General features: G+C 34.8%; 1 protein-coding gene across 11 annotated transcripts in view; it reads left to right on the forward strand.

Moving 5' to 3' along the window:
• ANO5 (anoctamin 5) overlaps positions 1 to 20,784 on the forward strand; it is a 101,400-nt gene that overhangs the window by 17,073 nt on the left and 63,543 nt on the right. For 3 of the 11 annotated variants that reach the window (XM_081238956.1, XM_081238947.1, XM_081238948.1), the window contains one exon: positions 17,309 to 17,422. In XM_081238956.1, the coding sequence (XP_081095082.1) occupies positions 17,309 to 17,422 (114 nt within the window). Of the gene's footprint in view, positions 1 to 6,083; positions 6,135 to 14,683; positions 14,726 to 17,308; positions 17,423 to 20,784 lie in introns of all 11 variants that reach the window. The other 8 variants (XM_081238946.1, XM_081238950.1, XM_081238949.1 and 5 more) reach the window with 4 other exon arrangements.

The following is a 20,784-nucleotide window of genomic DNA, read 5'->3' on the forward strand; positions in this document are numbered from 1 at the left end:
GGAAGATCCCACATGCCATGGAGCGGCTGGGCCTGTGAGCCATGGCCGCTGAGCCTGCGCATCCGGAGCCTGTGCTCCGCAACGGGAGAGGCCACAACAGTGAGAGGCCCGCGTACAGCAAAAAAAAAAAAAAAAAAAAAAAAAAAGCTTTTTAGGAGTGACTGAAATTCCCACCCTGAGAAACACAACTTACCAGAATAGGTTGGCTGTGTGCTGCTTAGCTGGAAAAACTGGCTCATTTAGCTGGTTGACTTAAGATTTATAGAAGTTCTGGGATCCTTTAGAAGCTTACTGACCAAAGTGCTGAGAAAAATAGAATATGAGAATTGAATAAACTATGAAAAGCATTTGGTCCAGTTATTTTTACAGTGTAATTTGTAGACCACCTGAATAAGGATTATATAAAGAATTTCTTAAAAATGCAGACTCCTGGGACCAACCTCAGACTACTAATCAATATTGTTGGGGATAAGGTTAGGGAGTCATGATTTAAAAAGAGCACCCCAGTTTATTCATATTGCCGTTAAAGTTTGGAAACCACTGTCATAAAGCATAGACTCCACAACTAAAGTGATGTAATGTGGCACAGAGAACATATTTATTTATTTATTTATTTATTTAGTGATACGCGGGCCTCTCACTGTTGTGGCCTCTCCCATTGTGGAGCACAGGCTCCAGACGTGCAGGCTTAGCAGCCATGGCTCACGGGCCCAGCTGTTCTGCAGCATGTGGGATCTTCCCGGACCGGGGCACGAACCCGTGTCCCCTGCATCGGCAGGCGGATTCTCAACCACTGCGCCACCAGGAAAGCCCGAAGTTTTTTTTTGTTTTGTTTTGGTTTTGCGGTACACGGGCCTCTCACTGTTATGGCCTCTCCCGTTGCGGAGCACAGGGTCAGGACGTGCAGGCTCAGCGGCCATGGCTCATGGGCCCAGCCGCTTCACGGCATGTGCGATCTTCCTGGACCTGGGCACGAACCTGTGTCCCCTGCATTGGCAAGCGGACTCTCAACCACTGCACCACCAGGGAAGCCCAGAACATATTTATTGAGTAAGTTAGTGAATTAAGACAATTATCTAGAAAATAAAGAACAACAAAAATTAAAGCTTACATGTCTTTGGAGAAGACTGAGGAAAGATTTATAATAATAATATTGTCATTTTCATTTTGTTCATATTGACGTAGCAATAATATACTTCTTACAGATCTTTATATGTATTGCTCAAGTTAACTTCAAGTAGTTATGAATTACTTCATATTCTTTGCTTGTTTGTGTATCTTTCATATTTATATGTATATTCCAAACTTAAACTTCTGTAATAAAAAACATTCTAAGTCATATTTATACTGTTCCTTACCTCTGCACATTTCAAGAGCAACCATAGTATTTTAGAAATAGCATATGTCATAATTTTTAGTTGTTTTTAGTGTTACTTTTATATGATGGCAGTAAGTGACAGGGGAATGTTCAACCCTATGAGAATAGCACTATCATACCAAACTCCCTTTAGACTCAACCTATAGTTAGGTCTAGCATATATATTTTTTTAATATAAAGTATTTTGGAATAAAAACAGCCCTTCTCGGAAACAAAGATGAAGAATGGCTGATAAGATTTAGAGTTATTAAATGGGTATATTATTGAATTAGCTCCAAACTGACTGTTGCTCTTACTTCCAGAAAGATGGAGTAGACAAAATTTTCTCTATTTCTTTTGCTAGGTATAGCTAAAAACCCTGGACATTTTATGTAAAACATAAACTGTGAATGTTAGAGAAGAAGACAAACTGGCTAGGAACTTTGGGACCCAAGGAACAACAGTGAAGTTAGTTCCCTGGATTTTCTCTTTGCTTCCTATGTTGCAGACTGAGTGCTTGAGAAGCCAGTAATACAGAAATGGTAACTGGCACAGACAAATAAAGCATCAAGAAAAACCTGTACCCCCTAGCCAGTGGTCCAGGAACAGGGTGATGTAGGAGGACAGACAATTTTTGGTCAATAACTGCTCGTTGTAGCCAACCACCACGGGAAAAAATTGTTGTCCTGCCACCATCCCCTCCAAAAGAGCTCACGTGGGGAGACTAGACTTTCACCCCTGCCTGGTGTAACAAGGTGTCCTAGCTTCCCATAGAGTTGGTGTCAGAGAAGGCTGAGTGGGGAGCCAAGACTTTCATCCTCCACTGGGTGATAACGTGTCCCTCTCACACGCTCCCCTGCATGGTGTCAGTGGAGACAAGGTGAATGGCCTGGACTTCCACTCTTATCAGTGGTAACAAGGTATCAACCCTTTTTTGCTGTGTTGGTGTCAGCAGTGGCCTGGTGGAGAGCCAGGAGTTTTACCACTGTTTAGAAGTAGAAAATCCACTCCCATACCACTCCCTGCCATGGTGACAATGAGGCCATGTGGGGAGCAGCAGGTGGCACCCTTGCCCTTTCCAGATAGGTTGGGATCAGGAAAGACCTAATGATAAACTTGAGCTCCCACCCCACACAGCAGTAATGGGAAACTGTCCGACCACCTCACCACCCGCTGGTGCCCACACAGGCTGAGGGGGGAACCTGGACTTCTACCCCCATCAGGTAGTGAGGCATCGTCCCACTGACCCGACCAGAGTAGGTCAGAGGAGACCTGGTAAAACAGAAGATTTATATAGAATCTAGAGTCTTATAATAGCCCCAAAGCCTAGATTCCTGTAGAAAATCACATACAATGCCAAGAACCAGAAGGATATCAACTCAAATGAGAAAAGACAATCTCGAGATACCAATGTTGAGGTGACACAGATGTTAGAATGAGCTGATTAGGATTTTAAAGCAACAGTCATAAAAATGCTTCAATGAGCAATTATAAACATTGTTGAAACAAATAAAAACTAAACATACTCAGCAAAAAAGAAAAGATGTTTTAAAGAAGAACATAGTGGAAATTTTAGAACTGAAGAATAGGATAACACAAAAAAACTCAACAGCAGAGGGGAACAGATAGAGGAATGAATCACTGAATTTGGAGATAGAATAGAAATTACCCAACCTAAACAGCAGAGAGAAAGAAACTGAAGAAAAAATAATGAACCAAGCCTCCGGGACCTGTGGAACTATATCAAAGGTCAAACATTTGTGTTATTGGTAGTCCTAGGAGAAGAGAGTGGGCTGAAAAAAAATTTCGAAGAAATAGCAGCTGGAAATATCTCAGTTTGTTAAAAGACATAAACCTTACAGACTCAAGAAGCTGAGGGAACCACAAATAGGATAAACCCAAAGAAATTCATACCAATCAAACTGAAACTTGTTCAGAAAACTAAAGACAAAAAAAAATCTTGAAAGCAGTGAGAGAGAAACAACACCTTAAATCTAAGGGGAAAGTCATTAAAATGACAGCAGATTTCACATTAGAAACCATGGAGGCTAAAAGAAGCAATACAGATTTTTTCAAGAGCTCAGTGCCAAATCAGAATTCTATAGCCAGTGAAAATACCCTTCAGGAATGAACAGAGAAATCAAGACATTCACAAAAGAAGGAAGGCTAAAAAAATTTTTCACCAGCACATCTATTCTAAAAGATTGGCCAAAGAAGTTCTCTAACAGAAAAAAAAAATGATAGAATAAGGAATTTTGTAGCATGGAGATGAAGGGAAAAATCAACAGAAAGAGTAAAAGCATGAGTAAATGCAATAGACTTTCTGTCTCGAGTTTTCAAAATTATGTTTTGACAGTTGAAGTAAAAACTGTACAACGTCTGATGTGGTTCTCAATATATGCAGAGAAATAGTTAAGACAATTATAAACAAAGAAGGTTTGGGATTGTAAAGGGAAGTGAGGGTTTTATACTTCATTTGACAAGTAAAACATGTATACTGTAAACTGTGATAAATAATTATATATAATGTAATTAATATCAAAGCAACCACTTAAAAAACTATACAAAGAGATATGCTCAAAAACTGTTTAGATAAATCAAAATGGAATTATAAAAATATTTCCAATAACCCATGGGAAGTCATGAAAAATAAAACAGAAACATAATACAGAAGAAACAAACAGAAAACACAAAAATAAAATGGCAGAACTTTTAATTCCTAATACACCAGTAATTACATGAAGTGTAAATAGTCTAAACACACAAATTGAAAAGAAAAAAGAGTTTGGCAAAGTGGATTAAAAAATGCAAGTAAAAGGATTAAAAATATACATTATGGATGAAAATAAATGCAAAAACTAGCAAAAAGAAAGCATGGGTGTTATATTAATATCACATCATTAAGGTCAATTACACATTGGAGTAAAGAAAATTAGCATGGACAGAGCAGGACATGACATAATGATAAAAGGAGTCCATCCAACAATGAAACATAGCAATGCTAAATTTGCATGCACAAAATAATAGCATCATAATATGTGAAGCAAAAACTAATAAGTGGGGCTTCCCTGGTGGCGCAGTGGTTGAGAGTCTGCCTGCTGATGCAGGGGACACGGGTTCGTGCCCCGGTCCGGGAAGATCCCATGTGCCGCGGAGCGGCTGGGCCCGTGAGCCATGGCCGCTGGGCCTGCGCGTCCAGAGCCTGTGCTCCACAACGGGAGAGGCCACAACAGTGAGAGGCCCACGTACCCTGCCAAAAAAAAAAAAAAAAAAACCTAATAAATGGGAAGGAGTAATACACAAATCTACAATTATAACTGGAGACTTCACTCTTTTGTCAATAATAGATGGAACAACTGAATTGGAAATCAGTAAGATATAGATGAACTCACATCAACTAACAGGATGTAGCCAACATTTATATAGTATTCCACCTGACAGCAGCAAAATACACAAACGTTTCAACTGCTGATGGAACACATGCCAAGATAGACTATATTCTGGGCAATAAAACAAACCTCAACAAGTTTAAAATAATTGAAATAATGGAATGTGTTCTTGAACCACAATGTAATCAAACTAGAAATCAGTAACCATTGTTAACAGGAACATCTCCAACTATTGGAAACTAAACAGCATACTTCTAAACAATCCAAGGGTCAAAGAAAGCCTAAAGGAAAAAACAAAATGAAAACAAACAGACAAAAAAAAAGGTGACCTGAATAAAAGTGAAAATGCAACATATTAACATTTGACAGATCTAGCGAGAGTAATGCTGAAACAGAAATTTGTAGCAAATTTGTAGCCCTAAACATTTATGTTAGTAGAGAGGAAAAGTCTTAAATCAATAATAAGCTTCCCTTTCAAGAAATAAGAGCAAAATAAACCCAGACAAAACAGAAGGAAGGCAATAATAAAGATAAGAGCAGTAATCAGTAAGTTGAAAACAGAAAAATATTAGAGAAAAGCATTAAAACAAAAAGTTAGCTCTTTGATAGATAATAAAATTGGCAAACCTCTAGCTAGACTGACAAAAAGAGGAAAGAGAGAGAGGGAGGGAGAGAAAGCGAACTATTTGAGTGATCTCAGGGGTATGCGCTGTGGTGTGCGGGCTATCATGGAGCGTGAAGATTTAAATCCACCGTACACCAAGGGAGGCATCACTATTACTTTAACTACAAGTGATTTTTGTGTATTTATATCTATGTATGGCTTTTCTCTTGGGTTATAAGTATAAATCCTTAAGAATTCTGATGATGCATTTTCTAGGGTATTCACTTTAATAATTTCAAACAAATGGTGTAAGACCTAAAATAACCAATTAATTCTGTTCTTCCTTTTGGTCCCGTTCAAGATTCAGCATCATTAAAAGATTGGAGCTGCTTGTTATTTCTCTGCAATGTAGTACTTCTTAATCATTTCTTGTATCTCAGATTTTTTTTTTCTGATTTGTTAAAGCTACCTCCAAATTTCTCATTCTTTCTCAAGTGCCCTCTCTCTCTCTCTCCGCATAAACATACACACACATTATACACCCACACATGCACATGTATACACATAGATACACGCAGTTTTGCATCCAGTTTCAGGTGCTTCATAGCTCCCCTGAGTTGTAGGTCTAGTACTTCTGCACAGAGAACTTAGAGTTTTTATTGTTAAAAGTTATATACTCCCCACTTGCATTATTATTATTAACAGCATTCTATCTTCTCCATGGTGCTATTAGCAGGACCTGAGCAGCAGAGAGTCCAGTTTTCTCATCAGTGAAGAACCAAGGGTAAGCAGCCATCTGTACTGTACTTTCTTGCATGGACCTGACCGGGTGATTTTTTTGTAGTCAGCAATCATGACTATTTCTCAGTTCACAGTTGTTTTTCAGGTTCTTATACATGATATTAGAGAATTTATTACTTTGGAAAAAAATCAGTTTCTTATGGGGAAAAATGTCATCAGACACATTAATGAGAATGACACATAAGCACAGCACTTTGCTAGCATTTTACTTTCTCAGTTTTACAGATGAGAAAATGAAGGATCTGAGAAGTTTAATGACTTGACCAAAATTATCCATATGTTTAGGGGGGCAGATCCTGGACTAGATTAGAACTCAGGTTTCTGAGGCCTAATTTAGTATTCTCTCTCCATACATCTTTCTTCTTACCTGTAAGTACATGCCTAAGAATAATCATGAAGAAGTACAGTTTATTTAAAAATCAAATTTGAATATCAATTAAGAGGTTAATAAAGGGATTCAGAATTTTTTGTTAGTTGCGTAGTAAATAAAAGATGCTGTTTGGGAAGATGGGGAAATAGAGTTATACTTTTATACTGACAGTTTTGGTACAGATGTTTCCCTTTTCACTAGAGTACTGATCTTTATGTTCCAGAATGAAGGTTGTAGGATTGATCAGATTATAATACTTGAAATTTTATTGTTTTTATTTTTCTTTTTAATTTATGTTTATTTTTTGACCATGTAAAACATTCACGATTCCAAAGTGGAAAACTGTAGATCAAATAAAGTTTAGTGGAGCCTAAAGCTTATGCCATTTTGGTGTCACTTTTCTTTTCTTTTCTTTTCTTTTTTTTTTTTGTGGTACACGGGCCTCTCACTGCTGCGGCTTCTCCTGTTGTGGAGCACAAGCTCCGGATACGCAGGCCCAGTGGCCATGGCTCACGGGCCCAGCCACTCCGCGGCATGTGGAATCTTCCCAGACCAGGGCACGAACCCATGTCCCCCACATCGGCAGGTGGACTCTCAACCACTGCGCCACCAGGGAAGCCCTTGGTGTCACTTTTCAAGAAGAATAATGGGACAATAATTTACTTTAAAATTTTTACAAAAACGTTTGACTGTGAGAACACATTGCTAGAATCCTTCCTAAATCCTTGAAGGGACTGGTGCAAGTAAGAGGCCCTGAAGCTTAGACTTTATTAGCTTGAAGGTAAATCTATCTCAGTTTGAAACTATGAAACAAAGTGTTTCAGAGAAAAATTTCTTCCTTGTTTTTCCTCTTAAACCTTCTGTAGTAACCATTTTTATTTAGTTTATCTTTCCAATGTATCCTTTACTTTTCTGTGTGTGTGTGTGTGTGTGTGTGTGTGTGTCTACATACATATGTATATTTATATTCTTCCTGCTTCTTTAAAGGCAGCATACTGTATATACTGAACTGTTTTTTGGTTTTCACTTAAAAACATATCCTGGAGTTCACTCTATACTGTGTATCAATTTCACTCTAATTTGTTAGTATGTGGCATAGTATTCTATTGTGCAGGTTTAGGATAGTGTATTCATACAGTCCCTTTACTGATGGATGTTTGGGTTGTTTTTAATCTTGGAGATCTTTTCTCTTTTTAGTCTTTAACCCTTGGGAATCAGTTTTATAATATTTTCGCCAAATGTATCTTTCTAAGTAGGATTTAAGTATCAAAAAATAAAGGCATATGTAATTTTACCATATATTGCCAAATTCCCCTCCGTTTTGCATTTATAAGAAATATATGAGAGTCCTATTTCTCCATAGCTTCATTAACAGTGTATTAATAAGTTTAGATGTTTGCCTGTCTGTTAGAGAGATAGATAGTGGACCTTTTTTAGTTGAGAGCTTTTTCAGTTAGCTCTGTATCCTAGGATAGTTTAAACTTTCATTTCTCTCAATATGAGTGAGACATTTTATCTTTTTCTACATTGATGGTCATTTTAATTTATTTTGCTGGATCATTCTATCTATATTTCTTTGTCTGTTTTCCTGTCAAGCTGTTAGGTTTTCTTTTTTTTTTTTTCTTGATTTTTTTGGAGCTGGTCACATATTTATTATTATCCCCTTGCCCGTGATATGTTGCAAATAATTTCCCCAATTAAGTCATATACTAACAATTGAAGTTTTAAGTTCCAAATGATTTTAAAGTGGTTTATGGTATTTCATTCTTTATGATGACATTGTCTTTGGTCAAACAGTAAGTTATTAAAATTAAACAGTAGGTTTTCCTTTTTTAATCGACTTTGTATTTTAGTATAGTTTTAGATTTACAGATTTATTATGAACATTGTACATAAAGTTCCTTATACATCATGTACATTTTTCCCTATTTGCATCTTGCATTAATATGGTATATTTGTTGCAAATAATGAACCAATATTAGTACAACATTATTAACTAAAGTCCATACTTTGTTCACATTCCCTTAGTTTTTCCCTGGTGTTCTTTTTCTGTTCCAGGATCCCATCCAGGACACCACATTGTATTTAGTTGTCATGTCTCTTCAGGCTCCTTTTGGCTGTGACAGTGTCTCAGACTTTTCTCGTTTTCAGTGACCTTCACAGTTTTGAGGCATACTCGTCAAGTATTTTGTAGAATGTCCCTCAATTATGGCTTTCCTGATGTTTTTCTCATAAGTAGACTGGGGTAGTGCATTTTGGGGAGGAAGACAATAGGAGTAAAATGCTTTTTTCATCACATTATATGAGGGGTACATTGCCTACCCACATGACTTATCATTCTTGATGTTAACCTTGATTGCCTGGCTTGAAGTCATATTTGTCAGCTTGCTCTACTGTGAAGTTTTTCTTTCTATTCTCCCTTTTTATACTGTAGAAGAAAGTCACTATGTGCAGCCCACTCAAGAATTGGGGGATTATGCTCCACTTCCTTAAGGGTAAATGAATTATTTGGAATTCTGTATGAGAAATCGGTCTCATTTATTTATACATTATTTGTATATTAATTTATATCAGTTTGGGCTCAGAGATATTTATTTTATATTTTGCATTATAGACTCAGTACTACTTCATTTACTTTGTTGCTCAAATTGGCTTTGCTTTGATTATTAAGAACTTTTTGATTGATCCCTGTATCCCTTTGATATAACCCTATTGATTTTGCTTTGTTTTTAGCTTTTCTTACTTTCTGGCATTACAAGATGCTCTAAGCTCATCTCGTCTTGTACTTTTCCTGTGTCAGTCCCAGAATCAACCATTTTTCCAGGGAATTTTTCTTTTAATGTTATAGAAATATCACAAAAGAAAAATCTGTATCAATCTGGGTTCTATTAGTCATACTCAAAATAGGATAATTTGAGGAGGGCTTAATAAAAAACTTTTACAAATATGGGGTGCCAGAAAAGCCCAGTGTGTATAGATCTAGTAACTGTGAATCTATTATCATCCATAGAACTGAAGGGAATTGGGAGAGAACAATTATTAGATCCCAGGAGAGAGTCATGTACTTGAGACATTCTTGAGAGGCTTAATGACCTTCAGTGGAAGGATACAGCCTTCCTGTATCCAGCCTCAGAAAGGAAGACATTTACACTCTTTTCCCTCCTTCCAATCATTTGTGGGAAGCCAGAAGTCAAAGGAGCTGTTTGATACCTATCAGTATAACCAGTCACCCTCCCAAGAAAAAAAGCAGGGTAGAGATGGATAGAGAAGGGTTCTGCTGAGACAAGCCAAAGATATCCAGCAGGATATCATTGGATATATTTTCCTTTTGGAAAAAAATGTAATCCTATCATTATTATGATAGAACTTCACTACTAATGATTCTATAAATACAGAGGAATTCACATAATTTAACCTTTTATTTTAAATAAAGTAGTCAACAGTGGATTTGATTGAGTACCTAAAATGGCTAGCTAAATTGCTAGAAGGATGCTAAAACCATTAAATGAAACACAGAAAAATGGAGAAAATTATACCTAAAAGAACCTGTCTCAGAGTGAGTGCCATTTGTGTTAGAAGGAATAATTTGAAAAGTACTTAGTATTTAAAGATGGAGAATTGGGAATTGGAAAGGCACACTAGAGGCATGCCTTAATAACAATCAACATGCTGTTAACAGTTTTGAAGGAGTGTAGATCTTGTTCACCTCAGGGATGATATTCCAAATATTTAATCACATGCTTGGCATAGGCACAAACCATCCAGAATGTACCTTTGAATAAATGAACCAGAAGCAATAAGTATGACTATAGATTAGTATTTATAATTGATCTACGTATGTATTTAGATATGATTGCTCTGGGACTCAGACATTTGTCTCCTAGAGATCTTATTCAGTGTCATGGCGTTAAATACCAATGATATGTTGTAACACTTAAATTTAAGTTTCTAGTATAGACATCAGACTTAAATATTAAGACCTTCAGACTTAAATATCCAAGCCATTTCCCCATCATATGCATTTAAATATCTAAAGACATCTCAAGATTTACATGTCTAAAAGGTAATTTTTTCCCAGACAAAAAACTGCTCTTTTGAAGTCTTTCATATCTTAGCTACATACAATCTATTCTTCTAGTTGTTCAAGTTAAAAATTATCATCTTTATTGTTTATACATTACATACAATGAAATGCACCCATTTTAAGTGTACGGTTTGACAAATTTTAACAAATCACAGCAATCAAGATATAGATTTCCATTACCTCAAAAAAGCTTCCTTTTGCTGTTTCACCTCTGCCCTAGACAACCGCTGATTTGTTTTTTTAAATTTTTTTTCTAAAGTAGTATGTTAATGGAATCATACTATATGATGTATGTAATAATATATACTATTTTGTGTATGGCTACTGGCTTTTTTTGTTCTGAGACTCATCCAAAACTTCAAATGATACTGATAAATTGAATCTTGTTGAATATATCTGTAGTTTTTTGGTTTCTTTTATCTTGTTTTATTGCTAAGTAGTATTCCATTGTATGGATATACCAACATTTGTTTATCCATTCACCTGTTGATGGATTCTTGGATTGTTTTCAGTTTGGGGACTATTATAAATAAAGCTGTTAGGAACATTCGTGTAAGAAGTGTTTGTATAGACATATATTTTCATTTCTTTTAATTAATTTCCTAGGTGTCAAATTTCTGTATCATATGAAAAATGTATGTGTAACTTTATATGAAACTGCTAAACTATTTTAAAACGTGGTTGTATATTTTTCATTCCTACCAGAAATGCATGAGAATTTTAGTTGCTCTACATCCTCAGCAGCACTTGATATTGTCAACTTTTTAACTTTAGTTATTGAATGGAGGTTATCTCATGGTTTCAGTTCTCATTTTCGTGATGAATTATAATGTTACACATCTTTTCATGGGCTCATTGGCCATTCATACATCTTCTTCTGTTAACTATATGTTCAAATCTTTTCTGTATTTTTAGAAATTAGATTATCTTTTTATTGACTTGTAAGAAGCTTTTATGTATTCTGAATGCAAAACCTTTGTCAGTTGTATTTATTGCAAACATTTTCTCCCAATCTGTGACTTTCCTTTTCTTTTACTGTTCTTAAAAATACAAATTTTCAAAGTTTCAAAGTTCAATTTCTCATCCTTTTTCTTTTATGATCCATGTTTCCTGTGCTCTCTCTAAGAAATATTTGCACCAAAGTAGGGGAGATTTTCTCAGATTTTCTTCAGTTTTATAGTTTTAACTTTTACTTTCGGTCTAGGATTCATTTTAAGTTAACTTTTGTAGATGACTTGTGGTGAGAATTAAATTTATTTACTTTTTAAATATGCATATTTAGCGCTACCTGTTGAAATGACTGTCTTTTCCTCATAAACTACTTTAGAACCTTTGTGGAAACTGACCGTGTATGTGTGAGCTTATTTCTAAACTCTCTATTCTGTCCCATCATATGTCTATTCTTATGCCAATATTACACTGTCTTGATTATTCTCACTTTATAGGAAATATTGAAATCAGGTAGAGTAATTATTTCTAATTTGTTCTTCTTTATCAAAATTGGCTACTCTAGATTCTTTACATTTCCAAATAAATTTTAGAATCAGCTTGCCAATTTCTAAAATAAAATCTTATTGGTATTTTGATTGGTATTGCATAGAATCTATAGATCAATTTGAGGAGAATTTACATCTTAACAATATTGATCTTTCAATACATGACCATAAAATATATCTCTATTTTGATCTTCTTTAGTATATCTCAGCAATATTTTCATTTTCAATATACAAGTATTGCACATATATGTTAAATCTGTCCATAAATACTTCATATTTTTGATACTCATATAAGTATTGGGTTTTTAAACTTTCCAATTGGACATTGCCATACATATATATAATTTTTATCTTGGGTTTAAAAATTATGCATATTTAAAACACATGGCAGAATAATAATTCAAAATTTAGGAGTAAAGGTGTTCAACTTAGTATAATGAGAGAAAGATGCTATTGACAACTTCTATGTAGCACCAATAATATAGGTTTTCAATTCTATTCCTAGAGAAGAGACTCTAAAGAATCTTTTTACAAATAAATTAGATTAAATTTAATGAATTGAAAAGATATAGACAAATTATGTTTATGGCAAGTTTATAATATGTGAGCATTTATTTTAATATTATGGTAATATTAAAAAGGCAAGAAAAATGTGTACATTAAATATAACCACTTATTATATTAAAAAATTCAGTGCTTAGACAAAACCAGAAGTAAATACACCAATTAGTTACTGAAGTAACAAAGAAATAGGAATGATTTTTAAAATACCTTTTAATAAAAATACCTTTTAATAAAACACTAATAAGTTTTAGTGTTATCCATTTGTAATAAAACATGCACATATTCAGCACATGTTGGAAATATATAATAAAGTTATTAATTCTAAAATTTTAGTCTCTGGAATGTTAATTTTATCATTTTGTAATCAAGTGCTTTGGTGATCTTCATTTAATATACTTAAAATCAAGTTTAAAAAAGATTAACTCTTAAGTCAGTACTTTTTCAGGACCAATTGTTGATATTGAGCCCATTGGTTTTTGTACCATGAGGGTATCCGATATTGAAAAAGCTTCAAAGTAACTTGCCATTAGATGTGTTGATCACAAAGGGCTTTTTACCAGTCATTTAGGTAACTTTTTATACCCTGCATTCTCAGTACTCTTAATGTGGTGGCACTAGTTAACCCGTGACTCCAGGGCCAACTTATTCTTTAGGCACAGTAGGCACAGTATACTTTTTGGAGCCCATGGAAATGCTTTAATTTTAATTTCTTTTAAAATCAGAATTAAAAAAAACAAAAAAATATAATCATATATATTATTTTTTTAATTAAAAAAATTTAATAGAGGTAGGGGCCCATGAAAGTCATAATATGGTCCTATTTGGCCTCTTAGTGTGTGAGTGTTTCATTTCCCTTAACAATTCTGTGATGACTTTAGGTAAAACATCTGAGCAAAACAGTAACTTGTGAATCTCATGAAGGATCCCAAGAAAATCAAAGTCCTAATGTGAAATGTTTCAGCCCAACAAAAAATAACAGTTTAAAATATGCTTTATACAATGACCAACATCCATCTTGTATCTGTTGTTTTTAAATAACAGCAATATTAACTCATCTATACATAGTAGGCTCATCAGTTTACAGAGCAGGGACTTTCCCGCCTTAGTCACCAGTTGCTTAGGTCTCTTTAGCCTATTCCGGGAAAACAACAGTTTAAACAAAACTTTGCATGACAAGAACTGAAGCTCTTTGTTGATAATTTTATTAGATAATATATCATTTCATTATACTATAAAATACAATACTTGCCTTTTTTGTGCCATAGATTTTCTTTCAAATATTGATTATCCCCGATGTTTTTAATTAATTGCTTTGGTATTTTAAAAATAATGGTCATGGTAACTGAAGACTGAAGACAACTCAGCATTTAAATAATCTAATGACTTTTCCTTTTTTTCTTCAGTATTTTGGTAGTGAAATATTTTAATGGTAATGAAAGATTCTTAATCTTTTTTGGATCTGATTAAAGCTTTGGAAGCTCTTCCTAAAAAAAAGTAATTACACACACATGTACATGATAATGGTGATTTCAGTGTTTTTTCAGTAATGAAGTATTTTACACTATTGGGTAAACTTTTCATAACATACATGGTCCCAGAATAACTGTAGTAATTTTGCTTTCTTTGTCAGATGTGTATAGGCATACTTAACAGAATACCTATTATACCTATTTTACTTTACATTTCCATTCTCATGTTTTCCTTCATTATTCTTTTTTCTCTTCTTAATCCAGGTCCACAAATGTGTATTATTTAAAGTTATTGTAAAGGGATTTAGGGAAATTTACTTTGAAGTCTCCTTTTTTTTCTTTCATTTATTTTTTATTGTTTCCTTCCTATTTTTTTTGTTCTTTTCTTCTGTCTTCTCCCACCCTCCAATTTAATTATTACACATACACATGCATATTCACATGAGTGATCATACTGAGGGTCTTGTTTGTTTGCGTGTCTGTTTTTGTAGGGGATCTTTTCTTTAATCCTGGGCAGGATTTGCTAACTCTCTGTTGATTGCTTCACAGTCTGCAAAGCGATTCAATTTGTTCCTGAGGCGGCGTCTTATGGTAACCAGTGCTGAATGATGCTGCTTATGCTTTGGATGCATTGCTAGTGCTGCAGTGCTAGCCCGAGTCATTTTTGTTGCAATGAATACTATTGATTTGGGGGACTTTGTCACTGATTCCTATTCCCCAGGCAACTGGGGTTTTAGAATGGTGATTTTGAATCTTTTTTGGGTCTGATTCAAGCTTTGGAAACTTTTCCTAAAAGAATGTAATTAAATACACACACGTGCACATACACATATACACACATGCAGTTTACATACAGTTTCAGAAGTTTACGAATCCCCATCAAGAACCCAAGTTTATAAACCTCAGATAAACGACCTCATTCAATAGCCACCCAGATATTTACCTCACTATAAACAGGCATTTCCGAGAACAAATCAAACACAAATAACAAATATAAATACAAACCTTATACACACTGCAAAAAATGATCTTTATGTCATGTCCTGAGCAAAACAGAAGAATGATGTGTTTTAATAGTGTTCAATTATATGTAACAAAATTATCAGGTTTTTCTGCCCCAGTTGACTTCAACCAGTTTTTGTTAACAGTCCTAAGATATGTACCTCATGGTGATTTACAAGGCTACCAGTAATTTAAAAAAAATTTTTACAGTTTATAGTTAGGGTATGACATAATTATAGAAATTTGGGTTTTTCTAGGTAGCCAAAGGCTACCTTGGCTACCTTTCAGGAGAAGGGAATTACACACACCCATTTTGACTGAACATTCAGGAAATAATTAGATTCACTATTCTAGCTACTTTGTTTGTTCCCTAATAGACAAGAACTCTTGAGTGTGATTTTTGTTGATTTCTATGTGCACATCTTCTATTACCAGAACTTCTCTCTGTGGACCTAAATTTAGCTTGTTCAAACAATATGACCGCTTATAAATAGATGGTGTTTAAAAAAACCCTCTACCATGCAGAATATGACTGTCCCAGATTTAGAGCAAAAAGATTATTGTTTCTTCCCTCTAACTTTTTGCTTTGATTATATTTAATCTAATTAGTATTTTTTATTCCTTCCACAGTTGGCTCCACAAATTTTGGTGAATTTCATAAGATATGCTAATACTGTGATGATTTACAAGAGCTCAAATAATTTTTTTGTTTTGTTCACCTTTTTTTAGTAATTTATAATCAAGATATAACATGATAACAGTTTGAAATTTTTCAGGGTTTCCTTTTTGTTTTACTTTCTTTTAGGAAAATAGAGATGATTATGTATCCTTTGACTGGGGTGTAGAGAACTCAGACATAACATTTGAATTACTGTATTTTGATATGTAATCTCTAGACTCTCTGAATATTTTTTGTCTCTTCATTCTTTTTTCCACTCATTTCCTCCTGTGCATTGGGAGCTAGTTCTTTCTAAGACACATCAGTTATGCATTCATATAGATAAAATACAGTTATTCTGTTCATAGACCACAGATCAAACATGAGATTTTTGTCTTATTCTTACTTGACTGATCTACAACCAATCCTTTTTATGGGTGATCTGCCTGGCCTGACTTGAATGAAAAACAGCATAGAGTACCATAAAGGAAACTCAGAAACTAATATAAATACCAGTTATGAAAATTAAAAACCCAGTTTCCCAATCACAGGTTAGCTAAAGCAGTTGGAAAGCAGTTGGAAAGTTGCCTATGTTATAAATTTGCATCACAGGGTTAGAGAGATCACTGACATGCACTGCATCATCTATTTACATCATTCTAGGTATTATATGTGGCCTATTCCAAATATTAACTATTACATATTATATATAAACTATAAAGAAGACCAAATCAGTCAAACATGAAATCTCTTCTTTCTGAAGCTCTCTAGTATTTTTGCAGTTTTGAAAGGGGAGGAATTAATGAACTACACATGTGAAAGCTGAATTTGTAAGTTTGACGATTATACTGAGAGAATAACACAAATTTAAACAGCGGATTGCTTTTATCTCACTTAGGAAGTTGATATTGAAAGGAGATTTGCATGAGAGTTTACTTGTAGTGAAGCCAGCTGGCAAGCTAACTTGCGTTCTAATTTTTAACTGCATGTTGATTTCATTTTAACCCTTCAAAAGTTGAATTAGAAATTAGCAATTTTATGAAAACATACATATAAGCATTAATCATAAGTTTATGTTCTTGCAGTGAGTTTCATTAATTGGTCTATAATTAATTATACCCCCAAAGTAGTGTGTGACCATGAATTATTTGTTGGACTAATTGGTACGTTGTTTAATGAAGATAACAAATCTCTCTGAATATGCATTTTGGGATCAATGTATACATGTATTCATTTTGTGTTTTGGTATGATTGTAGCATTTTTATTGTGTGTGCATGTAGTAAATATGCTTAGCTTCATCTTGAGTCTTTATTTAATATGTAACTTCTTTATGGCATTTCACTTTCTTAAATAAGCATGATCTTCTGTTGATGAAAACTCTGGTTGTCTTCATCTGTCATTTCAGGACTGAAAAAAATTAGATGGTGACCAAATTTTAGCTAATCCCTTTCAAGTTTTTGCCATCTGAAAGTAAAACTATAATTTAAAGTTGTGTCATTCATGTCTCCTGCAGTTTAAAAAAGATGAACAAAGCAAAGATTCTATCTTCTTCCGAGATGGGATTAGGCAAATTGATTTTGTGCTTTCCTATGTTGATGACATAAAGAAAGAAGCTGAACTGAAGGCAGTAAGTATTTATGTAAGAGAGATGGGAATAATAAAAAGAAGCACATTCTATACTTTGACAGGGATGTTTCCTCTGAATTATGTTGTAAAAGTTAGCAGCCCCAGAGTGTTACTGAAAGCTGAAACTGCGTGAAAAGACTACAAAATAAGCAGCCTAAGAATGGATGTGTAAAGTCAATTTTATTTTTTGGATATTTTGGACAGTGACTTCTTTTTCTTCTCCCAAGTGACTGATATATTTTTTATATAGCTCACCTTTGATATTAAATGTGACCTCCAGAATTTGAGGTGTATGTCTGAATGTAATATTTATCTTTTGTGTTTAATTTTCATTTCAACTTTCATTAATCCATTTTATCTGAATAGCCTTGATATTATGTTCTTTCTGACCGTATCACTTTCTGAACTTACATTATTTATTCATTTTTTTACTTGTTTACTGTCTCTAACACCATAAATTAAGTTCACAAAACCAAGGACTTTGTCTTGTTCATTACTGTATACTCAAATGCTTAGAACAGCAGTTAGAGCATAATGGATGCTTAATAAATATTAGATATTTGAAATAATGAATTAATATATTAATTCATATGGGTAAGCTAACATTTGCTAACATACTTACATAGGAAATAAATGTCACATAAAGTAAAAAACTGTAGCTATCATCCCCATAAGGCCCTGTACATAGCCATTTCTGTCCATTTCTTCCACCCTTTGCCTGGAAATTCTTCCACCAGGCCTCTAAAATTCATTCACTATCACCATATTCAGCTCTTCTCTGAATGTCCCCTTCAAGCCTAGCTCCTCGTGTGGGTTTGGTGCCTTCCACAGCAGTCCTTTCAAGCGGTGGTGGTTTTCCCTTACACTTTTTCTGGAAATGGATGAATGCCTGCTCTCCTTTTATCTTATTGTTAATTACAGTCTATCCTCCCTCGCTCAGCCTTGAAGGTCCTGAGTTTTAAATCTCATTGGAGTTATCGCTACCCTGCATTGTTGCTGTCATTAATCTGTCCCTGGTCTTCTGTTCTATTTCTCAACAATTTTAGCTTCTGGATCACTATCACTGTCTCCACAAATACTCCCTTTTTAAGTATTGATTATCTCAATGGTTATCTAGATGATTATTTTGGCATCCTAGCCTCTCTGTTCCTTGAACTCCCTTTTGCAAGTATCTTAGTCTCTAACTCAGCCATTCACTCCCCTAGAACTTGTCATTACTAATAACTACAACTCTTTATAATCTCATTCAAAGTATCCAACTGTCTGACCAATTCCTCGAATGTGTCTGACCAATACTCTTCTTCCTTCAACTGCACCAAGACCAGATAAGATACAATTATCTTAACTACCTTTTTACTGCTACTCCTTATGTTTATGCTCTTTTTTAGGCTTATTCAGTTTAAATCTCATGTCACATTATACTCTATTGCATGTGCCATCAAATCCCTTGCCCATCTCTCAACTGTACTTAACTTTGAAAAACAGTTTTAGTTAAACCCAACTCTCCACCTGCTAATGCTAGAACCATGCAGAAAGACAGACATACAATTCACTTACTGGTTTTATCTCATATTTGTGCTGATAGATCTCAACTTGGTCCTTAATGCTATCTGCCAGTCATACTTTACTTTCTTAATTTATTCAGTTTCCCACTCTCCTGGGTGACTGTTTTACAATTTTTTCTCTCTCACACCTTCTATGTATCCTCCCCATTTTCAAGCTTAGCTGACCACTTTTCTAAGTCACTGAGAAAACTGAAGCAAATAGAAGAGAAATTCTTAATTTTCATTACCACATTTGTCCATCTACCAGCATCTTCCACCTGTATAATCTACCTTTCTTCCTTTTACCATAGATGAACTATTTATCCTTCTATCTAAAGCCAACACATTTGCTTGTGTTCTGGATCCCTTTCTTCTTGCCTACCGTTTAGGAGTCAACAAGACTCCCCCCAGGTTTGCTGACTCACTAAAAGGACTCACAGGACACAGCATGTAGCCATATTCAATGGCTATGTTTTATTGCAATGAAATAATAAAAGCAAAATCAGCAAAAGGAAAAGATGCATCGGGCAAAGTCCAGAGAAAACCAGGAGCAAGCTTATAAGAATTCTCTCCCAGTGGAGTCACACAGGATGCAGTTAATTCCTCCAGTAACAATGTATTACATCACATTGGAAGTACTGTTTACTAAAGAAGCTCATTAAAGACTCAGAGCTGTAGGATTTTATTGGGGGCTGGTCCTTGTAACCTTCTGCCTATCTCATACCAACATTCCGTAGTCCTGGAAAAAAGCAGATGTTCAGTATGAACTACATAGTTTGTACAAACAGCTGAGGTAAAGTGAGCCACTCTTAGTAGTTCTGGGAATGGTGGGAACCCTCACAAAAACCAGTTCCCAGACACCAGAACCAACCTTGCAAGCAGGACTTTCTAAGGATAGCAGTTTCAAGCCTGTTATATTAACTCTTTTCTGTATACCTACTTAGGGATATTGCTTTTACGATTCTTTCCTCTCTCTTAAAACTGCATTTTGTGGTGTTCTTTACAGGATCATTTCTTTCAATAAATAAATGTGCTGTTAATTCTTCCGTATTAAAAACAAATTAAAAAGCAAGCACAAAAATCTCCTCTTAATCTCAATTTCCCTGCCAGCTAATGTCCATTTGTCAATTTCCTTTTTGCCTAGTTTTCTCTTATACCCATTCCTATCAGGCCTTAATGTCACCCACTCTGCTTATCTTCAGATAAATGAATCCAATGATCAAGTCTCAACCCTCATCTTGCTTGACCTGTTAGCAGCATTTGCCACTGCTTACCATTCCCTTCTCTACAGTTTATGTTCTTCACTCAGCTTCCAGGTCTCCACATTCTCTTAGTTTTCTTCTTATTTCACTAGCTGCTCCTTCTCAATCTTTTCTTCTCCCTGATTTCTTGTTATTGTAGTGCCTCAGGTTCAGTCCTTAATCCTCTTCTTTTCTCAGCCTACATTGATTTCTTTGATGATGCCTCCTGTCTCACAGTTTTAGAATTTAAAACCATGTTTGGGCTAATTCCAACGTTTACCTTTCCAGTTTGTACTTCTTTCCCATGTGACTATTCTGCATCTCTATTTGGAAGTCTTACAGAATCTCAGACTCAGCAGGTCTAAAATGAACTCCTGGACTCCGCTGAAAGCCTGATTCATCTACAAGTCTTCCCCAACTACAATTATTTATCGTACATTTCAGTAGTTGCAAAGGATATAATCTACAATGTTTTGTAAATGGTCCAGTTTTTAGCATATATCTCTAGAAGGTAAATACCATGGAAATTTGACACTCACCATCATTTATTTTAAAAAATGAATCATATGAAGAAACTT

The sequence above is a fragment of the Mesoplodon bidens genome (assembly GCF_964165515.1).
Source record: "Mesoplodon bidens genome assembly, chromosome: 7".
NCBI classification, from domain to species: Eukaryota; Metazoa; Chordata; class Mammalia; order Artiodactyla; family Ziphiidae; genus Mesoplodon; species Mesoplodon bidens.